We start from the raw sequence: 24,600 nt of genomic DNA, 5'->3' as shown, positions 1-24,600 counted from the left end.
ATTTCCAGAGCCTCTTTAAGGGGGAACTGCAACCAGCTCAACTGTCCCAGCTGGAGACAGCCTCGGTGACTCAGACGAACAAGTGTGATGTGCTGCAGAGCCTGAGCAAGGCCCCAGACTTCCACGAATGCCTGCTTAATGACTTGGACCAGCTTCTTTGCCAGCATTCCTATAGAGCTGACCCCCACCCAGTTGCTGTTTCTTGAGATAGTCTTCAGTCTGTGGATGAGTGTGTGTGTGTGTGTGTGTGTGTGTTTGTGTGTGAACAGCCATACATCTACTTCACCACACCTCTGTACAAGGAGCCAATGTTGGGTCCTCAGGGACCTGAGGAACACCATATGCATGGGCAGCAACAGAAACTTTAGTGTCTCTTTGGGTATGTCTTGTGATTTACCTTTCCATCTATAGGTCTGAGTGGAAGACCAGAGAGTAGTAGTTGTGGGTGTGAGGCTGTGATCCATTTACTGACTATACTCCAAGGACAGCTTCCTGTCACATGAGCCATTATAATCCACCTCTAAAATGTACTTCAGATATGCCAATTCATCACACTCCTAGTCCAGAGTTTGGCCTACGGCGGGTCTTCAGAGTAAGGGTTCTCGATAGACATACCTCACTTATAGGTGGCTGCCAACAAATGATGGTATCACAGTGAAAGTCATCAATGTGGTTCAATGAAAAGATGTTGGATTGAAACTATATTTCCTGGAGCCTGTTTCTGTCAGCTATAAAATGAGGGTTATGCTCCATGCTATCCTAGGATTGTTTTGAGAATTTAGAAATAGTGAAAGGATTGCTTATCAAGGCACTACTGGTTCACACGATGCCTTCATCTCTTGGGGAGACCCAAGAAGCTAGCTCCAAGAACAGCTAGGCTGGCTTAACAATTTTACTTCCCTGTCTTGTCCTCAGATACTTTCCAACTTCATGACTTGAAGACCTGTTGGCAATCTAATTTTACTTTTAAACACTTTTGAAGAAACAGTGCTTTAAACCCATCACTGTAAAAGAAAAAGCACACAAAACAAACCTATCACTGTTAGGTTTTCTTTGCTGATGTGTTTGCAAAACAATGTTATTGGGTCTATTTTTCCATTGAAGATTTGGGGAAGAGGTCAGCCCCAGGCACAGGGCATTAATGTGATTTCCTTCTTTCCTTACAAAACAGAACTCATCTCCAACTTTAATTGAGGTAAGGACCATTTGGTAATTATTTTGGCTCTACTTTGAAAGGATTGGCCCAGAGCCTCACTAAGATGAAGCACATGTATATCGATCAGCACAGAAAAGACTTTCATACACTAGAACTGTCCCTAGAAACAATTTCTTATCTTTCAAAGACTTTGCTGGAAATTGTTGGAAATAATTACATGGCATACTGGTATGTCATCCAAGTCCACTTTGCATTTGAACCACTAGTAGACTAAGCTGAACTTGCATAGGAAAGCCTTCTAGTAATTAACCTGGGGTTGGGTGTTTTTAAGCCAGATTCAATTCTGTCTCAGAAACAAAAATGATGAGATTGGAGCAATGCTATTCCTTTAATTGAAGAAACACTTTTATGTTCTCAGGTCTATTTTAATCTTAAGTGCCGATTATGCATCATTCTCTCCTGTTAACAGACACTTCTGTAAGTGATCTGCATGGAGAGAAATAGGATTCTTACATAAATACTATACCTTGAGAAATTATCCTATTACCTAATATGCCAATAAAAAAGCTAATAAGATAAAGAAATGGTACCAGTCATTTTTGGACAATATTAAAACTTGATTTTAGCTCATGGAAATAAAATGTAATTTCCTTCTATTATTCTCTTCAGGTAGAACAAAGGCAGTGAAGGGGGTAGGGATGTTATTTAGCTGTCTTCTGTGAGCTCTTGTAAAGCCCATTCAAAGGACCCAGACAGGATGACCTCCAATTAAGGGGTGACATTGATCAAGGTGCGTTGTATTCCTAAACTGCTTTGTTGAATGGCAACTCCCTTGTACAACCACTTAAAGATAATAACAATATTAACAGAAAGAATCTAATGTCTTCCATCTAGAAAAGACACTGTTGCTTTTACTGTTCTTGTCAGGTACAGTTTTTGAATGCGCCTGTCGGAAGTAAAAGAAGTTTCTAGCTCAATTGTACACATATTTGCCTCTGTTGTTGGTATATGTATGTCTACTCAGGAACAAATTTATACATAGCACCTCTAGGAAACAAATATAAAACAACCTAAAGGACTGAACGTTTCCTGAATTAACTATTGCAAATGGTGATTACATGCCAAATCTGGATAGGATTAAGGTACTCACCACGTGTTATAAGACACAGTGAATTTCAAATGTACTTTTGGGTATTGTTTGTGGGGGGTTAAATGTTTCGTTTCCACCTAGGCGCTGGTAGCTCATGTGCAATTATAACTACTCAGAAGACTGAGAGCTGAGGATCTTGGTTTGAAACCAAGCTGAGTAGAAAAGTTCATGAGACTCATTTCCAATAGGCCAGGAAAAAGCTGAAAGCAGAAGTGTGGCTCAAGTGGTAAAGTGCTAGCTATAATAAAAAAAAAGCCAAGCAAGAGTGCGAGGCCCTGAGGTTCAAGCCCCCGTACTGGCACAAAAATGGAACTTGAAGAAATTGAAACAGGACTCAGGCTGATAAAAACTTCAAGCTGTAATCATTAATTAGCCAGTGTTAGATCTTTGGGAATAGAGGTAAGTAAAGTTTTGATTCTGGTAGTGATGAAGTAAGATGGTTATTGTAGTTATTGACATAAGCATGTATATATTTTACACTCTATTCCCCTATCATTTTTACAGAAATAACACTGAGTAAAAGCTATCAGCCTTCTATGACATGCAGTTTTTCATCCAAGCAAACTATAATGTTTTTAAAACCTCAAAGAAATTTAATAATCTCTGCATTCTTGTGATTTGCTAGACCTTTACAACAAATACCTACAGAAACTATGTTTGCCTGGAGATTAAAGGTAACAGGCTTATGTTTGCAACAAGATGGATTTTTGTTTTTATTGTTAGGCAGACACATTTGGACTGATGTTGAGAACTGTTGCTAAGACTGTGTATATGTAGATCTTTTTATGGATATTTTTAAAAGACCTTTGCAAAGACCTACATCTATTTGTGAAACTTTTAGGATAGCTTTGTTGAGGGATGGGGAATGAACAATAGGAACTGGAAAGATTCCAATCACTTCCAATGTTCCAACATAATGTATCTAATCCACTGAAAAGTGTATTAAGGTATCCCCTTTCAGGAGCAGATGTGGTAAGGAGTGAGAGCTATCACAAGTTTTGGCAGCAATGGGTTTTAGTTCCTACATTCATACGTGCTTGTGAAGCAGAGTTGTCCCAGAGGCAACTGGTTGTTTGAATGTTCTTTTTTTTTTCTTTAGAAAAGAAACAGAGTGGCTTGTCTTTAAGATAAAACCCAAAGAATAATCTTTGAATTCACCTACGTGAAGTTCAGGCTTAAAGGTTTAAGACTTAGCTTGGTTAATTAAATCCCATTCTATGCCCTGATTTTAATTATCCCAACCAATGTGGTAATTTAATATAATAATAAAAAAGGGGGTTAATGGGAAATGGAAGAGAATCTGACTATTCATTCATCTGGATCAGTGGGGACATTTCTTCTTGAAGTGTCAGTTTATAGATGGTGATGTTTTATAGGGTATTATGAATGTTCAATTAGTGAGAAAATGAAAATGAGAGGCAGACAGTAGATCATCAATGAGCAATCATATTAGGGAATCACTAAAAAGCTCATTCTGTAAAGTTCAGAGCATATTTTAATGTGGTTCCATGACAAGGTAGGCAGTTTTCTCTTTCCTAGTCTGAGAAAAGAAATGATGCTGTAGCTACACTGTGTGAATAAATCCTCATTTAGGTTTTCTACTCAAATGTAAGAAAGTCAAACAGTTGCTACTTCACATCTATTTGTGAGTGTCACAATAAAAAAAAGAACATTCTCCCCCCCCTTGCCTGTCACTTTTCTGTACAAAGGCTCTAGTTCCTTAATACTGCACATATATGTTCTCCAGTCCATGTGGAGATTGCATAGTAGAATCAGACTTAGAATCAAGCCCAGCTGGAAACTTCTTGGTGGTTTCTAGCTACTTCATCTCACTAAGCCTTGGGTCAGGTCATCTATGAAATAAGGACAATCCTATCTGCTCTTCTCAGAGTACTGAGAGGATAACATGAGATAAAGTGGGGGACCATGACATAGCCTGCCTGATAGATGATAAATGCTCTGCAAATGGTGGCTCCTTGTGGTCAGCACAAGTCACAAGCATGCTTACAAATGAGAGACACACACTAAGATGTCATAATATCACCCAGAATGCCAAGTATTCTGGCTTAGCCACTAGTGCAGTGCTCTTCAAACTTAAAAGCACTAGTATTTCACCTAGGAAATCTGGTACAATATACATTGTATTCAGCCTGAGATTCAGCATTTCCAACCTATTACCAGATGATGCTGATACAGCTGATGGAGGACCATGCTTTTAGTAAGATGGAACTAGGACAATGATTTCTGAATACTGAGTTGACATTGAGAGACTTGGCTAAGTTGCAAAACTGCTTTTTTTTTCTTTCTGGTTTAATGATAAAAATATCAGGAAAATCTGCAGATGCTATAGAAAAAAAGCTGGAAGGAACACATTTAAAAATTGGGGAAGCTCAAATTCATTCTACACACTTTCATTTATTGTCTGGACAGATAAAGTACAAATAATTCAAACACAACAAGATTTTGAAAAAAAAAACATTTACAATACTTTCCCTCAGAAATCACCTACACTAGCAAGATTAACATGAAGTCATTCATTTATAACTAAAGTATACAACTGCCTGGTTCTAAGATTTTTTTCCTCCCCTCCCCCCACCAGATTGAACACATTATAGAGATTTTTGGCATGCCTTTCCCATTAATGTCTAGCAAACGCATCAGAACTTTGCCAGCAAGTTGCGTTCATTCATAACAGGTGACGTGAAAAGGTTTCCCTGAATGTTGAACAAGTGTTCTCAGAACTGAAATCTGGTGTTGTTTCCAAAACCGAAAAGAGGAGAAAAAAAAAGCAGGAAAAATAAATCCAAGGAGTTCTCTATGATGCAGCCTTAGTTTCCGTTACCTGTCTACCACAATAACATTGACTACTACAAAGTTTGCCTCTTCGGTGTGAAAACAATGGTCCTGTCTACATGCACTGAGTGGGTTCAGCATGGGAAAAAACGCACAAAGTAAGCACAAGTTATAAATAACCATAACGTTTTATTACCATTAAGACTAAACTTGTATTGAAAAGATTTTATATAACAAGACAAGAAAAGCAATAGCAAATTTAACTATCAACTAGATTATGCATAGCGAGTAACTGTTTCTATTACCCAGGGAAGAGCATGAACTCTTGTATTTTTTCTTTTGTTTGTTTTTTTTTGTGTTTTTTGTGTTTTTTTTTGTTTTAAATATATAACCATACAAAGCACAAACATAGTAAAAGGATCAGTGCACTAGAGCTGGAGAGTGCTCCCGCAATCATTTTGTTCCCTTAGCTCAGTTTTGTTTTCCTCAATCTGAATTACATTAAATTAAAGACCCAGTTTTTTTTATTTTTTCTACTGTGCAGTAAGAAAAAAATATTCACAACAAACATGACAATATATCAAACGATAGTTCTACACAAGTTACCTTGATACCTCTTTAACTGTCACTTAAATATCAGAAGAAAACATTTTAAGACATACACAAACAAAACTAGCCAAGTGTTACAACTCAGAATAAATTAACCCAAAGAAAAAATAACTTTATATATATATATTTATATTATATATACACATACACACACAACAGAATGACACAATAATATGCTTCTTCCCATAGTTTACGTAAACAAATAAGTAGTCTAGCCAATCTAGCTATATTTGATCTCGGCCACGGCCATAGGCAACATCACATTGGCGATTAAATAAATAAGTGTTTCAAGCAACATAAACAGTGTTTCAAATGTACCAACACAGCCCAATTCTATCAGCATGGGCTACAAAGTGAATTTGAAAATCGCTTAATGAATTTAAAGCAAATGCATCGGTTTTCCTTTCCTAACCACATTACATTTAACTATGATACTAAGATATGTAAATAATTTTTGTAGCACCTACTGCTCAAACTAAGGAAGTTTTAGATCAAAAGGAAAATTAAATCTTTTAAAGTTTTGTTCTGCTGACATCCCATACTGATGACTTAAAGAAAAACTGTCTTTCAACTCATCTCCTTGCTTTTGGGTTTTGACGGTGGGGAACTGTGGTACCCTGGGTAGAACGAACATTCCTTTCCCCTAGTAATTAATAATTTTTTTATTATTATTACATGCTATGAAAAGATATGAAGATCATCTGTTTATAGCCCATCCTTCAAAAAACAGTCTACGAATCCAGTTTAAAACACACATCTTGATCTCTAAAAAGTTACCAGTGCAGTATGAACGCGACAAAGTTGTCAATTTCCCCTAAATTAGCCAGTCAAAATATTTTTTTCTCAAATCCAGATTCTCTTGTAAAAATTCTTTATATTTTATAAAAATAGATTTTTCTTGAAACCCATTTTCAGCAAAGAGACCACCTCTTTGGCAACAATGTTAATGTTATTAAATTGTTAATGTCATCAGGTTACCCCCCTTTTCCCCATCCCCTAACAGAAGACTGTTTTAGTTCACATGATATAAAAGAAAAAAGGAAAATAAAAAAATTTGCAAATTTTTTTTGTCATTTTTGCAATTTTTATTTTTCCTCTTTAATTTGTGTGGGTTTTTTTTTTAAACCAATCTGATTGGATCATGTTTTGACCAAAAAGAAAAAAGCTTTTATTTTTCTTTCTTTGAATCCCATTACTTTGTAAAAATTGTTTTTATTATTATTTTTTTGTTGTTTTTTTATTTTTCTTCTTCAAATGAATGAATGGTCATCTTAAAAAGACCCACCTTCAAGGAAGGTAGTAAAGTTAGCTGGCCGGGTAAAAATCCCTGCACGTCGCTATCTATGTATAGTATATTCAACAACGACAGCTATGAAAGAACATTCAATGCATCAAAGGTATTTTTTTGTGAGTTTTTTCTTTTTTTCTAAGCATTATAAAATCCTTTCCTGGTACACCTCAGGATAATCCAATGTTTTAATACTTAGGCAACACTGGCTTATGAAGTCCATAGTTGAATATAAGCCTTGAAAAGTTTGTTTCTCTCTCTTTTGTGTATGTGTGTGCACGCATGTGTTTTGTTCGTATATATTTATATATATATTTTAATAAGTAAGGATGGGAAATTCAGGACTTGTGGGCTTTGTTGGTTTTAAAGGAAACTTGCAACACTCTGTCTCCCAGGCGATACCCATTGAGGCTGGCGATGGCCATGGCTGCCTCGTCGTAGTTGGTCATGGTGACAAAGCCGAATCCTTTACACTTATTGGTGTTGAAGTCACGAATGACCTTGACGTTGTTCACTGCTCCAAAGGGGCCAAAAAGCTGCCAGAGGACGCTCTCGTCGGAATCAGGGGACAGGTTGTAGACAAAGATGCACCACCCTGTTCCTGTGTGACCAGGGATGTTCATTCCCACAAGGCTTGTCATCCCGTCAATGGTGATTGGGGAGAACCTGGGGGGACAAGCAGAAGGGGGGACTGGTCCAGACATCAGTCTGACCACGGATGACACACAGATGCACAGACACAGACACGGGGCAAAGGGCTGAGTGAGTGTTTGCAGGAGAGTTTTCAGATGCAAAAGTTAACATCTGTGGCATTTCTTCTGATGATAATGGCTAGATGGCTAAGACATGTGCACACCAAGAGAAAGGCTAGGTCAATTCCTAAAACCCATGGAGACTCTAGGAATCCCAGAGCAAGGCTCTATGATGGTGCTATCACAGTTAAGGTACATCCATTGTCCAACCCTGACCCTACCCCACATCCCAATAAACAATAGACAGGGTAGCTTTGGGGCTAAGGGGCTCTATTGGCTCATTTTATTGTTCTGCTTTTTCACTTAGTGGAGCACCTATGGGAAGACTTGTGACATTCAATACCTATTGATCTACTAGATTAATAAACTGGTTGATGTCAATGCCTGGAAATTTTTCTTTTCTTTTCTTTTTTTAAAAAAACATCAAGGGGTGGCTCTAGAATTTCTCAAGTGTACCATCTTTGCAATCACATGACTTAAAGCTGTCAAAAATCTCTTGCTGAGGATGGAGACACAGGAGAATGAATAGACATCTTGTTATTAATCAGATGAGTGGCTCATGTTTCATTGAATATTGTCTTCAAAAGGGTTCTTCCACAAAACCTGGTTAATAATAATCGAGATGTACTGTTCGTTTATGCTATATTTTCTGAGATTCATTTCTAAGCATTACTGGAACAAGATTTCAAGTGTTTTATTTTGAAGAGCATATTTATATGTCATGAACTGCTGTACACTGGAAAAGCAGTGAAATGCTATTGGCCCTGTTACAACAACCTTTGTACTAGCCTTAGAAATCTGAGTTTTTGGTTTAGTCTCAAGAGGAAAACAAAGTGACTGATAAATCCAGGTGCCATTTGTGAAGGTTGCATCAGAAGAATCAGACTATTACTGCTTAGAGCAGAACATTGTTAACATTTTGTTTCAGACAATTTGACTCCAGCTACAAAGGAGTACCTTGATTTTCATTTGGTTAATTTTGGAAGAGGACGGAAACATGGAAGTGGAAATGAGGGAAGAATATGAGGTAAGGTATAAACTAGGTCTCTTTCTAAAAATAAGCAAATTTTCTTGGAGATTTGGAAGTTCTAGTAAAGAATAGTTTTGTATCTAACTAGAATTCAGATAATCACCTACTAAAGGTAGGCTAAATGTAATGACAGCTCAATGCACAATTTTTTTTGCTACTTTGTACTAATTCAATCTTCACTTTTGTGTAAAAACAAATAGTAAGACAAAACAAAAACAATAAGGTATTGATTCTGAGGACAAATGCAAGTTTAATTGTTTATTTGCATTATTGCCGAAGACTGTCTTCTCAACTGTTTCTCCTCAGAATGAATTGATCCCTTTCAGTCTTTACACAGAGAACTGCTAAGTTCTAAAGCCAATGACAGAGACAACAAAGGGATTTTTTTTTTTCTGGGGGAGGGTGCGACTTGAACTCAGTCTTTTCACTCATAACTGGCACTCTACCACTTAAACCATGACTCCAGTTTAGTATTTTGCTGATTAATTTGCAATGGTGTCTCATAGACTTTTCTGCCTAGGCTGGGTTTGAATGAGGAGCCTCAGATTTTAGCCTCCTGAACAGCTAGGATTACAGGTATGAGCCACAAGTGCTTAGCAACGAACAGGTTGTGGATGGCTAGCCAGAGTACTTAGGTAGAAGGATTCCAGACACAAATCTGGGCTCCATTAGAGAAAAGAATACCATTTAACAACTAGTGCTGTCTACTCTGGGTCAAGCACTGGTGGCAACATACAGGCCACAGCTATGTCTCCCCTGGCCTCACCTGTGTGATAGCACTATTCTTTCCATGATACATGGTGCTTCCTCACTAAAGTCAGAGAACAGTAAAGGGATGGGACAGAGCTAGGAAAGATGTGAAATGCCTGGAAACAGGCAAGCAGTGCATTAGCCATACGGAGACAATTCAGTTATCCTCACTGGTGCTGGGATGGAGATTTGAGAGGCTGTCTCTCTTGCTAAAGAAGTCTGCAGTCAAGTTTCTTCCTTCCCTGGGTACTAGTTTCCAGAGTTGGGGTACTTACCATGTATGGCCAAATGATGAAAAAACTGTGTATACTGGGGAGTGTGATGTGGGCTCTTAAAGACCACATCTCCTCCTCCCTTTCCCTTGGAAGAAGGGGAATTATAGTGTGCAGCGCTACTGAGAAACATGATGAAGATGCTATGTCCCTAGCAGTGCAGGGAGTTTATCCAAGGCACATATGGATTCGTATGGATACAGTGACATAAATTGAAATTGAGATTTCAGACCGGGTCTGGAACACCCTTGTAATGGCATTCAGAGAGTCCCCAAAGCCTGTCTCTGTTTGAGCCCTCAGCCCCATGAAAAGGCTTTAAAGAAACCACAAAGTTTAAAAAAACCACATACATTATAGAACCGAGGGCAGATTTATAATAACTGTTAAAACCTGTAACAAAAGAAACCCTTGGTTGAGGTGCGCACAGATACACTTCTTTCTCAGGATGTGCTCTGAAATAATACACCCTGAGGTGGTTGCCAGAGTCAGAAAAATCATCCGTGCATTAATTTATGCTTTGGCCAGAGCTGGTAGTCCAAAATCTATTTTTTTTCCTACTGAAAAAAAAAATCAAAAGCTTATCAGCTATGATTAGTAGTTCTAATTTTGATTTGCTGGAATCTGCCCTCTTATCTGAAGCTTGGCATTACTAATGTAAAACAGTTGCTCTTGCAAGTTTGCAAAACCAGCCAGCAACGAGTCAGAGCTTTTTCCCTCAGGGAAGCTATTCAGAGGACCAGATTACCAAGGGCTTGGTAGCTGTGGCACCTGAACCATAGGAGAAGCCCACCTGCAAATAAAAGAAAAAAGTGAAACACACAAATAACATTTTGTGTGCCCTAAAAGAAACAAAATCAACTGAGGTCTGAAATTAAAATTAAGGATTTGACATGCTGGTGGAAGAAAAAGGAAGAATTAAAAAAAAAGTAAAGTTAGTGAATTAAAAAAAAATTCTAGCCCCAGTCTGTGCCAACATGGACATCTGGCAATCTGTGGAGTTTTAATTACCTCTTTACGCCATAGGCCATATTAAGCAAATTGTCCAGCCTGCAAAGAGAAGGAGGGTCTCTGAGTTAATGCCTCACAGATGGCAAGATCACTCAATGGAACTATTAATAAGAATGCTCCATTTTTAAAGAAGAAAAGCTCAACAACTTTCCCCATTGCTTAGGAGTCTATCCACCGATACATCCCCCTTTCCTGCCTTCCAAACTGTAAGTAATTCATGTTCAGGTCAATGCTAGAGTTTAAAGCAAGTGTCTAATGAATCCTCTTTTCTTTCAAGATCTGAATTAATTCCATTCCCCCCACCTCTCAGAACATTTGTGTGCATTTAATTTTGCATTGTACGTGAAATCGTTAAGAGGAGGGTTGTCTTAAATTGTTCACCTTTTACTATAATTAAAACTTGTGAATAAAGGTCTCTATTCTAGATGAGTACAATATGCACCAGAATGGATTTTTTTCTGTTAGCCTAGTTACATTAACTAAATCTTACTACATACAATTTTTTTTTTCATTCTGGAGGAGCAAAGAGTATCTGTGGGTTAAGATAAGAAACAAAACAAAACAAAAACCTGTAGTACTTCCAGCCCTAAAGCACTTTCCCAGAAAACCGTCATTTTGTTATAATCTTCCTCACTCTTTCCACCTTGCTTGGGGACAAGCTATTCACAACATGAGGCAGTAGTAACCATAGTTTCCACCATCAGAAGCCTGCTAGAGAGGCTTTTTACATAAATACTGCATGTGCGTTCACACAAAATAAAGATTAGATGATTTGGACTCCTCACAAAATCATTAACCATTTCAATCGCAGGGCATGGGAGGACAAATGAGGAAGAGGCTGATTTTTTTTTCCCCTCACTGTGGCCAGATGGACCGTTACTATTCTAGATAGAAGGATCTACTATTCCTCCATGTGAAGTCTGACAAGGAGAAAAACCCTTTCATTAAGGGGAAGTTGGGACGTGGGTGGAATGAAATAATTGTTTATGAGTTGCTCTGAGTAGGTCAAGACTGGGCTTATTTCTTGCACAATAGAGGCCAGTTAAGGTTGTATTGCTTTCCTGTGAGAAACCTGCCTCTCAGAAATGTACCAGAGTACAAAGAGTTCAGGTTGGGTACCCAAAGATAACACTGATGTGGCTTTGATGGGACCTTCCTCCTTGTCTTCCCAGAATGTGCTAACTTAAGAAAGTACAGATAACATTAGAAAGAGGCTCCCCTTCGCCCTGGAGTCTAAAATAATGACCTGGAAAAAAGAGGCCAGGACAAATCACTTCCTCTGATAAGGTTCTGCGTCTTGGTCTACTCTGTATTAGGAGCTACTGTCCAGTCTTAAGTCTAAGCTGTGAATGGGGTCAAGTATCTGGAATTCACTTGTTGAAAGAGAACCTTCATGTCTGGTTAAGCTCAGAAATTTTGTTTTGAACATAAGAATCACAAGTTTAACTAGTCATAGTGATGGTCTCATTTTAAGGCAGTGGAAGCTGAGGCTGCCGGGAAGTTTCACACAGAGATGCGTGGGGGTGGGGGTGGGCAGAGAGCCTGACTCCATCCTTAAGAGCCATGGCTTTCTTGCCCCACTCTGTACCCATGTACCAGACTCCATCCTCTATGGGCATGCTTACCTGAACCTCTGAGCCTGGTGGTGGAGTGGGCCAGGGTAGCGCCGGTTGGGGGACTGGTACAGTTGAGAGAGCAGGGCCTGGCTGGACTTCTGGCTGGGGTTGTTGGCAAACTTCACAGTAATCGGTTCTGTAGCACCGCTGGGCTTCTGGCCATTCAGCCCTTTGATGGCTTCTTCTGCCTCGATCCTCTTATCAAAGCGGATGAATCCCACCCCTCTAGACACTCCTGGGGAAAGACACAGAGTCTTTGTAAAAAGTGAACACACCAAATGGGTAGCTATCTCTGGAAAGAGATGAGTGGGTCCTTTGGTCATTTTGTGGGGACTCAGGCCCCTTCTGGAAGGTGGGTTCCCTAAATCTCTTTCATCCCCCAAAATACATCTGCTGGCATTTTTGCCAGTATGGCCCTAGACAGGTGCTCTCTACCCCAGAACACAGGGATATTGTAAACTTTCCTATCTGGTGTTCTACCATGGCCCTGCTCACCCCTCATCTCCCTCAGTTACTGTAACTGATCACCCACCACCAATATTCTAATTCTCTTGTGCATCCACACTTACCAATTAAGTCATCTACTTGAAAAGCAACCTTTGACTACATTGCACTCCTTGAAAACATCTTTTATACCTCTTTCGTGTCTTTTGAAGCTCATAACTTTTTGCCTGTCTCAAACAGAATAAGAAATAAAACCAAGCCTATGAAATACCTTTCTCTAGCTCTTTGCTCCATACTGATAAAGTCCAGACTTCTTGGTACAGCATTCAATATTCTTGGCAATGTAGCCATAGCTCTCCTAGTGGGCATCATATCAGCCACCCTAATATGCCTGACATTTCCTGAACAGCTTGTGTTTTCCCTCAGTTCTATGCCTGGGGGTATACTGTCTTTTCTACCTAGAATGTTCTATCTCTTCTTTTTTTCTGGTAAATTTGAGTCATCTTCCAAACCCTTGTTCAAACATTGCTGAGGCAATGGAGCCTTCCAAACAATTATTACCAGGCATGTGATGCCTTTCTGTCCTTTCCCAGGGCACTAGACAGTCTATAGTAAGGATCTCCTGTTAGAGTCCTCTAACAGCCAGCTTCAGTGAGAGCTGGCCAAATGAATCAAATAATAAATGTGTACACAATAAACTCCTCCCAGGCAGTGAGTTCTACAATGGAATCAAATTATGGGTAGGCAAAAACATATTGTCATAAAAAATGCAATCCAAGGAGCCTTATGTTTCTGCCTGAGAGGTGGTGATTATCTTTCTTTATTCCAGACAAAGAATCCTGGTACCAACACCCAAGTCCACATCCCTGCTCTGCTATGAGCTAGCTGATGGAAAGTCAGGCCTCTTACTTTAGATCTGTTTTCTGATGTTGGAATTTGAACTTCCTTCTTACTCTTCAATGTGAACTAGAGCTAGAGATATACAGGTTTTTCACATATAAAATAATGTTTTTGATTGGGGGATGAAAGAGAATTTGAAGGTCATACAGGTTCACTCTCAGGTTGGTATCCAAATGTTTTTTTTTCCACCCCCAGCCCCCAACCCTGACAAGTAGTTTAGCTGTTGTTGGAGCAATTCCATGTTGAGAACTCTGAATTTTCAAGGTGGCCCAATTTAAATTGGTGCAGTTGACTGGTAAGAAGTCTTTCTCCCAAGTTCTGACTTTTCCTGCCTATTATCTGCCCATATCTTCTACCTTCAGCAACCATTAGCCTGTTCCTGTGGTACACAGGGAACACAATTACAAAGAAACATTTAACCTGTGACTTGATCAACCAGGATTCGAGAGGTGATGATACGGCCATATTGCGAGAAAAGCTGCTCCAGCTCCTTCTGGGTCATGGTTTTGGGAAGGCCGCTAACATAGAGGTTAGCATCTCTTATTGAGGCTGAGCTTGGACGAGCATATGAGACCTAGGAGAAGGGAAGAGGAGCTAAATGCATTACAGGCACTCAAGCACAGAGTAGAGACTGAGGTACCAACCAAGGTGACAGGCCCTTGGTCTGTCATTAAAACTTATGGTGTCAATTTAAATCACTCAGCAGTTAAGACTGTGAGCTACACTTATGATAGTATAAGAACCAGGAGAATAGCAATAGAGGAACAAAAGGAGAGTTGACGATAACAAAACAAGCGCAAAGATAAAGGGTCTCTAAGTGCAGAACAAAATAGCTATTGCACGGCAGCTGTTAAAGGCAGAACTACCCACGCACGAAGTTCTGAAGATTTACCTCCTGGATGTGGGTGTATAGATGATTTACTGTATCCAACACATAATAATCTCTGAATAAACCAAAAAGAAAATCCGTGAAATTGTGCTCTGCACATTTCTCTCCTTGTCACCCTTCTGACTCCCATTCCTTTCTTAAAAACATAAAAGTGGTCAGATTCTTTGTGTGATTTTTTTTTAATGTCCTATCCTTTGTGTTGCTCCAATCTGTTCTCATAAGGTCTGCTCTCACTAAATGACAAAGTGCTGGCGATGTGGGTTGGGATGAACATCTGCCCGTGAAACTGGATATCTGACCTTGTTGTTACATTTGCAAGGACCAGTTGCCTCTAACTTTGAGGTGGGGTGGATGAAACAACCACAAACAAAATGGCAGCATGGTGGAGCAGGAGGGAGGGGAAGGGCAGTGAGAGAGAGAAAAGAGAGCCTCACCGGTGGCTATAATAAGTTCGACTTTGCAAATTTGTCCTCTCAGATCTCTCAACTGCTTTTTTTTCCTCCCCCAAAAGCTAACACAGAAGTGTAAACAGATCTGAAATCCATCTGCAAGAAGCCAAATCTTTAGCAGTACACATAAGCAAAGCAAACCCCAGCAGTCATTAATTTTAGACTTTCATTTACTTATTTATTTATTTTTTTTTAAAGAAAACAACATCAGACATTTGAAATATAATTTACAGCTAGTCTAACAAAAGCCCTTTCTTGCTAAAGCTATTTCTGGGGCGGTTATGGCTCAGAATAGATGATGAAAACAGTCATTTCAGAGCGCATCTGACAATGTTGGACAGGAAGGGACCTATATGCCTTCCCATTTGCAGTAGTGAGTTTTATTTAATCTATACAACTTTTACAAGACCTGGTAAGACATGAGAGGAGGAAGGGAGAGGGTAAGAGGGAAAGAGGCAGCAAGGAGGTGAGAAGGGAAGGAGGTAGAGAAGGAAGGATGGGGGAGAAAGAGAGACAGAGAAAAACACAGAGAGAGACAGAAAGAGAGAGTGAGAATGCATGCACAAAAGCATGTGCCGGTGAAATTGCTTGTGAAATGGGATCTTTGGTGTTAAGAATGAAGCCTTCAGTAGCAACATGGATTTTGCATCTGCGACCTTCACAGAGAGAAAGAGAGAAAAAGAGCAAAAAGGATGAAGGATGAGCAGGCTCCTCACTCATGGCACATTCTTCCTTTCTGTAACAGAACGCCAGGTCCCTTTATGAGTTCCACACCTAAAAATAGATGTTGACTCAACAGAAAATGATGTGAATGACTAATCTGCCTCCCTGGCCTCCTCCTGCTGATGGATCAAGGCAGCTGCCTACAGTGTCTACATCTTCTAGAAACCCATGGGCAGTCTGGGAGTTCTCTTTAGGTTCCTCTTCTCCCTAACACATAGTACAGAAGCAGAGGAGCCTTTACATAGAATGTCTGTGTGTGTGCATTTGGGGCCAGATACCTGAAGGATCAAGAACCCCATGTAACTGTCTGGGAAGGGCTTTACTGCACAGAAGATTCTTCTAGCCAGGTTCTCTGAAGGACAAAGCCTTTCAGGTTATATCCTAGCAGTATTTTGTCAGGCTGGAGGAAAGAGTGGTTGTGAGAAGGAAATACAGTGACAGAGCCACAGTAACAAGGATCATTTATCTGTATGCTGCCAATTACTGACAAACTATCTGAATGACATTTTTTTCTCCTTCCATGAATTGTGACCTGCTTGTCTTTGAGTATTATATTTCCCCCCCATCCATTTTTCAGATCCAAATCTTACTCCTATAAGGTCTTAGCTCATACGTCACCCTCTCTTGACAGAATTCTCTTGTTGAATTTCCTTCTCCTAAATATCTCCCTAGCAATAATAAGCTCAATGAACCATGGTGCTTGACCCATTCTGACCTCAACTTGCCACCTCTCTAACGAGTTTGATGACCTTCTTGAGGTTGGGGTTGTGTGGATGTGTATTATTTATCTTTGTAATTCTAACTCCCAGCACAAAGCCTGAGACCTGCTGCGTGTTCAACGCCTACTGAGAAAAGTGAACACTCAGCTCCTGATGAATGATGCTGACATTAATGACTCTTTAGAGTTAATTATGGGAGAGGCAAGCACCTAGAATCATAGCTGTGTCTCCCCACTAAGCTAAGAGATAAGAAAAAGGTTTCATACTCTCCAGTGTGTCTGGGGTTACAAGGACTGAAAAATATATTGTTCTAGGATTAGACATCACCTTTCTCAGCAGATATTAATTGAGGATCTACTATGAATCAGCCACAATATTGTGTTCTGGGGATACAACAGGATCTATGTTTTTTTTTTCTTTTAAAAGACTTCTAAAGTCCAAGGGATTCAACAGAGAGGTCACAGGAGGTACTCAACAAATATAGGTTGTGTGGAAGAATGGATGGATAAGAATACATATCACAAAGTCCCATGATGTGTGCAGTACCAGGGTTATGATGAACAAGGCTCAAATATAGAGGGTGGATAAAGGAGAAGGTAAAAGAGCTAGGAAGGTGGGGCAGCAGGTGGCAATGGCACTCAGGAACAGTGGCCTGGTAGTAGTTTTTCTATGCTGTGAAGACAAATGAAGTGACAGAGGTCAAGGGCTTACGAAAACACTGGGAACTGGCATTTATGACTACCCAATAAATGTACCATACATAATAATGACCCCAATTCTTGTGACTTCTGGGAAGCTAGATCCTCTCTATACCCCAGCTGTCAGACAGTGCTGGATAGAGAAAAGGAGCTGGTCTTGGAAAGTCAATGACAAAACCCAATCATTTCCCCAAATGATTCTGACAGAGGCAGAAAATCAGCCAGAAGAAATGCAGAAGATTCTGAGCTAGAGACCCTCAGCACAGGGAAGCAACAAATCCCTAAGATAAACAGCACCTTCATCATTTTATCTCAAGCCTAAGTCCTGCTTAGTTTTTCTTTTCTATTTGGAGCCTAAAGTCTGTCTTCTTTTAGTCCCCATTGTATAAGAAACATATAAGGGTAGGAAAAGGCAAAATATGATAGGGAAAGGATTATTTCACACTTAATATCCAAGTGCTCATTGCACGCTTTCAAGTTCTTGCATCCATTATTAAATTTCAAGGGAAGGACACTATCAGGCCTTTTGGTAGATGGAACCTTTTCTCTTTTGCAAAAATATTGCTGAGTTTCATCCTCTGCAGAGGGGCTAGCATTGCTGGCATGTTAACTCTCCTGAGCCAGTGGCCTAGACCCTAAGGCTAACTCTATACCCAGTGCCTTGGAGAATTTCCCTGGCCTTGGACCATCAGGATCCTGCTTGATTCATTCACCTACAATCTCTGATGACAAGATTGGCATTTTTAGGCCAGTACCAATCTTTCTCTGGAGCTCAGAAAGAGCTGGAAGTGAAGAAACCATCCCTGTCTGGGTAAAGGTTGTCCAAAGGCAGGGGACAGTGCATGTTTTATGGATGATTTGGAAAGATTTCTAACTCTTCCAAGCTTTCCAACTCTCCTTATCTGTCACCTTCCAGTCCCTCTCATGCTTTACACTATAGCCTCAAAGTGTGAGTGCGATCCAGTACTCAATAGCTATGTGACCTTGAGTAACGAAATTGATCTTGACCAAGTCTTATTGTCCTTACTGATAAGCGGAAGAGCAATTCTCCATTGATGATTTGCTAGAGACAAAGAATTGAGAAAATATGCTTGATGTGTGTTGTGCATATCTATAACCTCATAAACTCTTTAGTAAATATTATTATATGGTGATTCATACAGGCTTTTGGGGGCCAACCCAAGAATCAAGACCTCGATGAGACATACCCTCCTATTTTATCCAACAAGCAAATATCTGAAATGCTACCAGTGAATGTCTGTAGTCCTTTGACAGTCTGGTGAGATCTGGGCCATTTTATTTTTTAGCACTTTATGATGTAAATCTCCTTTATCTCCAATTAACTAGAAAAGGCCAGAAGTGAAGTAGAAGTACAGCTCACATGGTAACTACTAGCCTTGAGTGAAAAAGCCAAGTCGAAGTGCAAAGCCCTGAGTTGAAGTCCCAGTACTGACATAAAAACCAAACCAAACCAAATAAAGTGACTTCTAAGCCCTGCTCTCAGCAATTCTGCTAAGGTGGTGTTAGTATCCATCACAGGTGAGAGAGAAGGAGCTATGCTGGGTTCAGTCTCTTCCCACACAGCATAGGTTCCTTTACCCATTCACAGCCAAGGCTTGGTCTAGACATGGTGGCTAGGAACAGCACAGTTGGAGAAAGATGTTTCCAGAATTATTCAGCGATACATCTCATCTAGTGTCAGATGACCATAAGGAGAAGCAGGAGAGGGAATGGAAAACATGATAAAGACAGGATCTTGGGGCTATGAGGATGATACATTGAGAAGAAAAAGCCTGCTTTTCAGTCCTGGAAGCCACTGGCATTAGATGAGAATTCAGGTATCGGAAGTGTCTCTGCCTCAAGGACCCCACGGTCTCTGGAGGTAAGTAAGAAAACAAAAGAGAAGTGCGATACAGAAGGTTGTTGACAAGGGTGGGGTGGAGGGGCGAAAGGGTGGAGGAGTGAAAGAATAGAGAACTCATTCCCATGTGGAGCGAGTTCCTAGAGTAACAACCAAGAGGTAGGTATTTTTCCCCTTGTTCTTTACCCACTCTTCTCTGGGAGAGATGGAGTGACCAATCTGAAAATCTCAATAAGGGAAATGGACAGGTGAGGTTCAAATACTGTCTGCTCCTGTCTTCTGGGGGCCATATGCCAGCCAGAAGCACACACACTCAGGCTCTAAGCTCTATGAGGGCAGGCTCCACTCTCATTAGGTATCGGGAGCACCTGTCATAGGCTGTGTCAGTCAAGGTGTAAAGTTCAGTGTTAGGAGACCCCTTGAGTCCATACAATTCATCTAAAGCATTATATAATTAATAAAGATAAATATATAACATCACACTCTTTTTTTGTCTTACTTCTTGATTGGTTTAGAACTTGGATGTGGAAAAGCAGTGATGTAGTTTGTTAAACCCCTTTGGGTTACAATAATAGCATGACCTCTTCAGTGATGTAAGTACTACATTCATGAAGCTGCCAATGGCTACCACCACTGTTCACTGTTCACTGTTGCTAAAGGCAACAGATACAGGTGATTCCAGCAGTACTGGTGCTGGAAGTGGCCTCCAAAATTCAGAGTAGCATCCAAGCCTGCTGGCCTGTCTACTTTACAGGGACAGGAACCTTACTACCACGTGAGGCATCCGACACCATTACTGGCTGTCAGAGTGTTGGCAAGCTCTTCCTTTTATATGTCAGGAGCATCTGTCCTCATCACCCTTTATCTTGTGGATCTCCTTGACAGGTGCTAGTTAGAGTATCAGGTAACTAGAATTTGAAACAGGCCACTTCAAAGCAGTACCTGTTAGTGCTGTTTTAAGTGAAATTGAGATCGTGTTCTAGACTAGGAACGGATATAGAGGTAAAAGCAAGATTTGGAGGCTTGGCAAGATGGGGATATCAATATTGACTACTTTCTAGGCATGTGACCTTCGCTAAGGTCAGTTACCTTTTCAGAGTGGTGTCGTTTGAATAACATGGTTTAGTAGCTCTCTAAAAGGGCTGCTTACATGTACAATTCCCAAGCACAATTTCTGGCACAAGGTAAGTGCTCAAGAAACAGTGGCTTTGACATGGCTCCTGTGTAATCAAGCAGTGGGAGATGAATACAGAGATGAATCCAACAATCCTGACTCGTAGCACTCTTCATCTAGCAGAGGACACACACACATACACACACACACACACACACACACACACACACACACACACACACACACACACACACACCAATTCCAAAGCTCGGGCTGCAGAATTCCCCAGTCTGTTCTAACACCCTATTCTCTGAGTGAATGAATACAAACTCCCCAGAGCAGGCAGTTCCCCAAGGACCAGTCATTCTAAAGAGACTAGGAGAGTGGCAGCCACAGAAATCAGACCCTGGTGCTGCCAGGGTTTCTAAGAGCAAGCCCTCCCAGGGACCTGCAATCCCACCTCTGGGAACTGAGGGAGCAGAAAGAAGCCAGCTGGTTCCTGGAAATAACAGCTTTGATGTGAGGATTGGTTTTCCTCTGTGCCTGCGGCTGCAGCCCTACCCATAGGCAGGACAGGTGTCTGCTTTTGTAGCCCTCCTCTTTATCCACCTCCCCACCTGCTGCCTGATACCTGTGATGCTAAAGGAATATCAGGGGAAAAACCTGAGGGTAATTTTTTCAATTGTGCCACAATTTTCCTGCTTGGAATTCTCCAACTGTTCTTCAACATCTTGACATGGAAAGTCAACCCCCTTACCCGAGCATTCAAAGCCCTCTGGTACCTGGGTCAGCCTCTCAGATCTTGCTAACCCCACATGTCCCTATACTTCAGTCTCATTTTGCTTAACATGCACTCAAATTTTCTGCTTCCAGGCCTCTGAGTGAGCTCTTTGTTTATCATTATGACAAAATGACCCCTGCCAATCTTTCTAGGACCAGTCACCTCCTCCATGAGTCCCAGGCATAAGTGACTTCTCTTTCTCCCTGGGCTCTACAGAAGATACATGTCATAATGGAAGCAGTTCTCACACCCTGTCTCCTCATCACAGCCATCTGCCCTAATACCTCCTCTGCTCTTTTAGGCTGTATACCCTGGTGGTTTCTGCACACCCACTCTGACATCTAGTTTCAAAGCCTTACTAGGCCAGGAGCTTTGAAATGCTCTCTGAATTAAAATGAAATATGCATTTATGCAGTGGATCTTAGGTTTCCTTCCTAAGAGCTCACTCTGATGTGAAGAAGGAGTGAGAAAGAACCATGGAGTTAGAGAATATCTGAGTATCATAGGAATAGCAAACACATGGTAAGCCTGGCAGGAACTTTTTTTTCCTCTTTCCATGTCTCCCTATTCAAAGTATACACCGGGCCTGTGCTGAGGTGTGTATGGGGTAGGTTTATTCTGCCTCCATTTTCGATGCAGCAGTGTAAGAACACAGTCTGTGATAAGCACCAGGAGGTCAGGTACTATTTTTTTAAAGAAGAAAAAAGTGTTTGTTTTTTTTTTAAAGTAAATTATCTTGTTTTTCTTTTGGGTTTTCTTTCTTTTAGGGAGGGCAGTGGGACACTGAAAGGGAAGGAGGCAAGGTGAACAAATGCAATCATTCTATTCAGTATATACTATGTGGACAACAATCTATGTAACTTGTAGGCAGGGATAGCAGGGGGAAAACGAGAAAAACAAAGGAAAGGAGTGACATTGCAAAAAAAAAGAGAGAAATGGACTCAATATTTGACTTATGAAGTGATAACCTCTCTTAATAATAATGATAAATAATGATAATAATAATGATAACGTTATATTGAAGAACAAATTAGCAAAAGATAATGAGGTTTTCATTATCTGATTAATGAACCCCACATGAAAAGGTAGGTTGAAGGTTTCATGTTCAGGTTAGGGGAAGCACTGGTCTTAGACATAGATCCCTAGACTCAGTCTTGTAAACTCAATTTCTCTGTCAAAGGCTTGTAAGAGTACTCTGGCTACCTGCAATCTCCATAGTATGTCACAGCATGGAGAGTTCTTTATACATGTTTCTGGGTCTTAGGAAGATCCAGTTCATTGTTTACTCTTGTATGCATGACTCTGAAACATGAGGATGGAGCCTTCTCTCTTCACGTAATTTTCACTTGAAGGGTATCCTTATTCATGCCCATCTGTGGTAGTACTTCTTGAATACCCCCAACAAACCATGATTGCCTACCTAGGAGAAAGTTTTCATTCCATTTTTCTAGAGGACAGATTCAAGCTCCTTGAGATCAATTACATATCCCAAGGTCACACGATGGAACTAAGAGTTCATCCTGGATCTGCCTCAATGCTGGGGGCTCTTCCCACTATGCCACAGTAACATGGACAGGGAAATAAAAGCCATGTTCTAGGCACAAACTGTTCCCTTTCCTGGAAAGGTACCCAGTTGGAATGATCATGCCGTAATGTTTTAGGAAACTGTGAGGGCTGGAAAGAAGCGTTCTACGGTCGAGGAACTATATCCAGAGAGGTGAAATTTTCCAAGTTAATAGTAGTTTTTGACAGAGCTGGGACTTGGATCTCCATCTTAACTTGGGGCTCCTATGAATGGACTAACAGGGAGAAGGAAAGGGAAGAGAAGTGTAAGTGCTCGCTGGTTGTAGCTGGTGTTTTATGGACCCTGAGACTACCTGAATCACCACAGAGAATAAATTCCTTAATCCTTAGGACCATGGATATCCTAGGCTGGCAGTCTGTGCTATTTAAATATGATATTCTCTAGCTACATGTGGCTACTGACTACTCAAAATATGTGAGCAAGGAACTAAACTTTTATCTAATGTTAAGTAATTTAAATTTGGACACAAATAACCACATGGGTTTCATGTCTACTACAAGGAAGTTAACAGCTCCAGACTTAAAAAGACCACAGTCCTTTCCTCTTAGAACTAGAAAATACACTTAGTATCATTTAGTCAGAAATCATTCTGAGATAGGCATTCTTATCTACATCATTCTCTTTTGAATGGCTCTGATGATGGGACTCATTGCCATTCAAGGCTAGTATTCTACTCTGGCCACCATATAGGTTTTCCTTTTAGATTCTTGAAATACAGGACCAAGTTAATGCTTGAGGATTTTTGCAGAATTTTCCTTCCAAGAGAACAGAAAAGCAACCATCGGTGGAGTGGCTATGTTGATGCGGATCTTGACTGGCCATCATTTTGCTTCAACTAGGTCTTCTGAACACACAAAAGCTAAGAGATGGAACACAAGATACCAGGCTGACCACAGTGGGCAAGGTAGGATTACTACTGCCTATGATCAGGAGTTGTAACCCCCATGTAACTAAGGGGGTGCTGATTGTTTGAGGTGCCCACACAACACTGTTGGTCCTTTATGCTTGTAGATAACTAAGTGCCCTGGACCCCATTCCATGTACTTCCCCAAATCCTTTGACCTCTTAACCTATACCTGTCCAGATTTTTTTTTTTGGTAATCCAGAACCCAGAACACTGAGAATGACCTTTCAGGGACTGGAGTCATATCAATTTCACTGGGGAGCTGCATGTCTACCTCTCCAAGGTCTATCCCTGGACATATGTAAAAGGAAGTTAACAGGACACCAAGAAACACAGTGTGTCACAGATAGAGGGCAGCTGGTAGGTATATCAGGGGTGAACATGTATTGAGTTTCTGAGGGCCCTGTCAATGTCCTCCTCCTTGGGGATTCAGTGGCTCCAGCTGCCCCTGCCCACTGTGGCAGGGAAAGGCTCCTGGACTAGTTTCTGACTATAGCTAAAATGGAGATGGGGTGGGGAGAAAAGACCTTTTTTATTATTAATGAGACTGAGGGAGGCAGGCCATTATTTCTGGGTGGGGTGATATCTGTCAGCAAAAAGTGATCTGCTAACTCTTCTGGAAGCATTAAGAGCTGTGATAGGAGAAATATAATTGCTTATGCCAAGTGAAGAGAAAAGATGCCTCAGCGGAATGGGGGCCTTTAGTCAAGGCAGGTGGATGGTGGGGAGAAGCAGGGGAGGGAGGAGGCTGGGCCCATGACCCCCTGGCAAGAGAAAGAAACAGGAGGGGCAAGTTGGAACCTGCGAAGCTCAAGTGTGGAGCAATTCCCCTGAGGGAGACGCCATTAGTGCTATTAGAAGAAGAAAAAGTGAAAATGGAGAAATGGTTAAGCAGCAGCATCACAGGGAATGCTCAGCTGTTTCCTTTCCCGAGAAGGGAAGACAGTTTACCTTCTGAAAGGGCTTAGTGCAGTCACCTTCCCCTTCGCTAGTCCTGTTTGCTGGAGATCTGGGCTATTGCCTCACTATAAGGCATCTTTCTCACTCTGAGTGCTAACTCTTGGGGCTTACTCAGTGGCAGCCTCCTTTCCCCCTTTTATCTAAGCCAT

At 40.7% G+C, this 24,600-nt stretch overlaps 1 protein-coding gene and 1 pseudogene across 8 annotated transcripts in view; both read right to left on the bottom strand.

Moving 5' to 3' along the window:
- Positions 1–4,701: 4,701 nt before the first annotated feature.
- The window catches only part of Elavl4 (ELAV like RNA binding protein 4), a 92,619-nt gene continuing 72,720 nt past the window's right edge, over positions 4,702–24,600 (bottom strand). For 2 of the 8 annotated variants that reach the window (XM_048349906.1, XM_048349905.1), the window contains exons 4-7: positions 14,189–14,342; positions 12,434–12,659; positions 10,809–10,847; positions 4,702–7,662 (exon numbers count right to left, since the gene is read on the bottom strand). In XM_048349906.1, the coding sequence (XP_048205863.1) occupies positions 7,335–7,662; positions 10,809–10,847; positions 12,434–12,659; positions 14,189–14,342 (747 nt within the window). In that variant the 3' untranslated portion in view covers positions 4,702–7,334. Of the gene's footprint in view, positions 7,705–10,808; positions 10,848–12,433; positions 12,660–14,188; positions 14,343–24,600 lie in introns of all 8 variants that reach the window. The other 6 variants (XM_048349904.1, XM_048349903.1, XM_048349902.1 and 3 more) reach the window with 4 other exon arrangements.
- Positions 21,557–21,680, bottom strand: LOC125355814 (annotated as a pseudogene).

The sequence above is a fragment of the Perognathus longimembris genome, chromosome 7 (genome assembly GCF_023159225.1).
Source record: "Perognathus longimembris pacificus isolate PPM17 chromosome 7, ASM2315922v1, whole genome shotgun sequence".
In the NCBI taxonomy this organism is placed as follows: domain Eukaryota; kingdom Metazoa; phylum Chordata; class Mammalia; order Rodentia; family Heteromyidae; genus Perognathus; species Perognathus longimembris.
The sequence above is the reverse complement of the archived record's forward strand: the minus strand, read 5'-3'. Positions and strand labels throughout refer to the sequence as shown.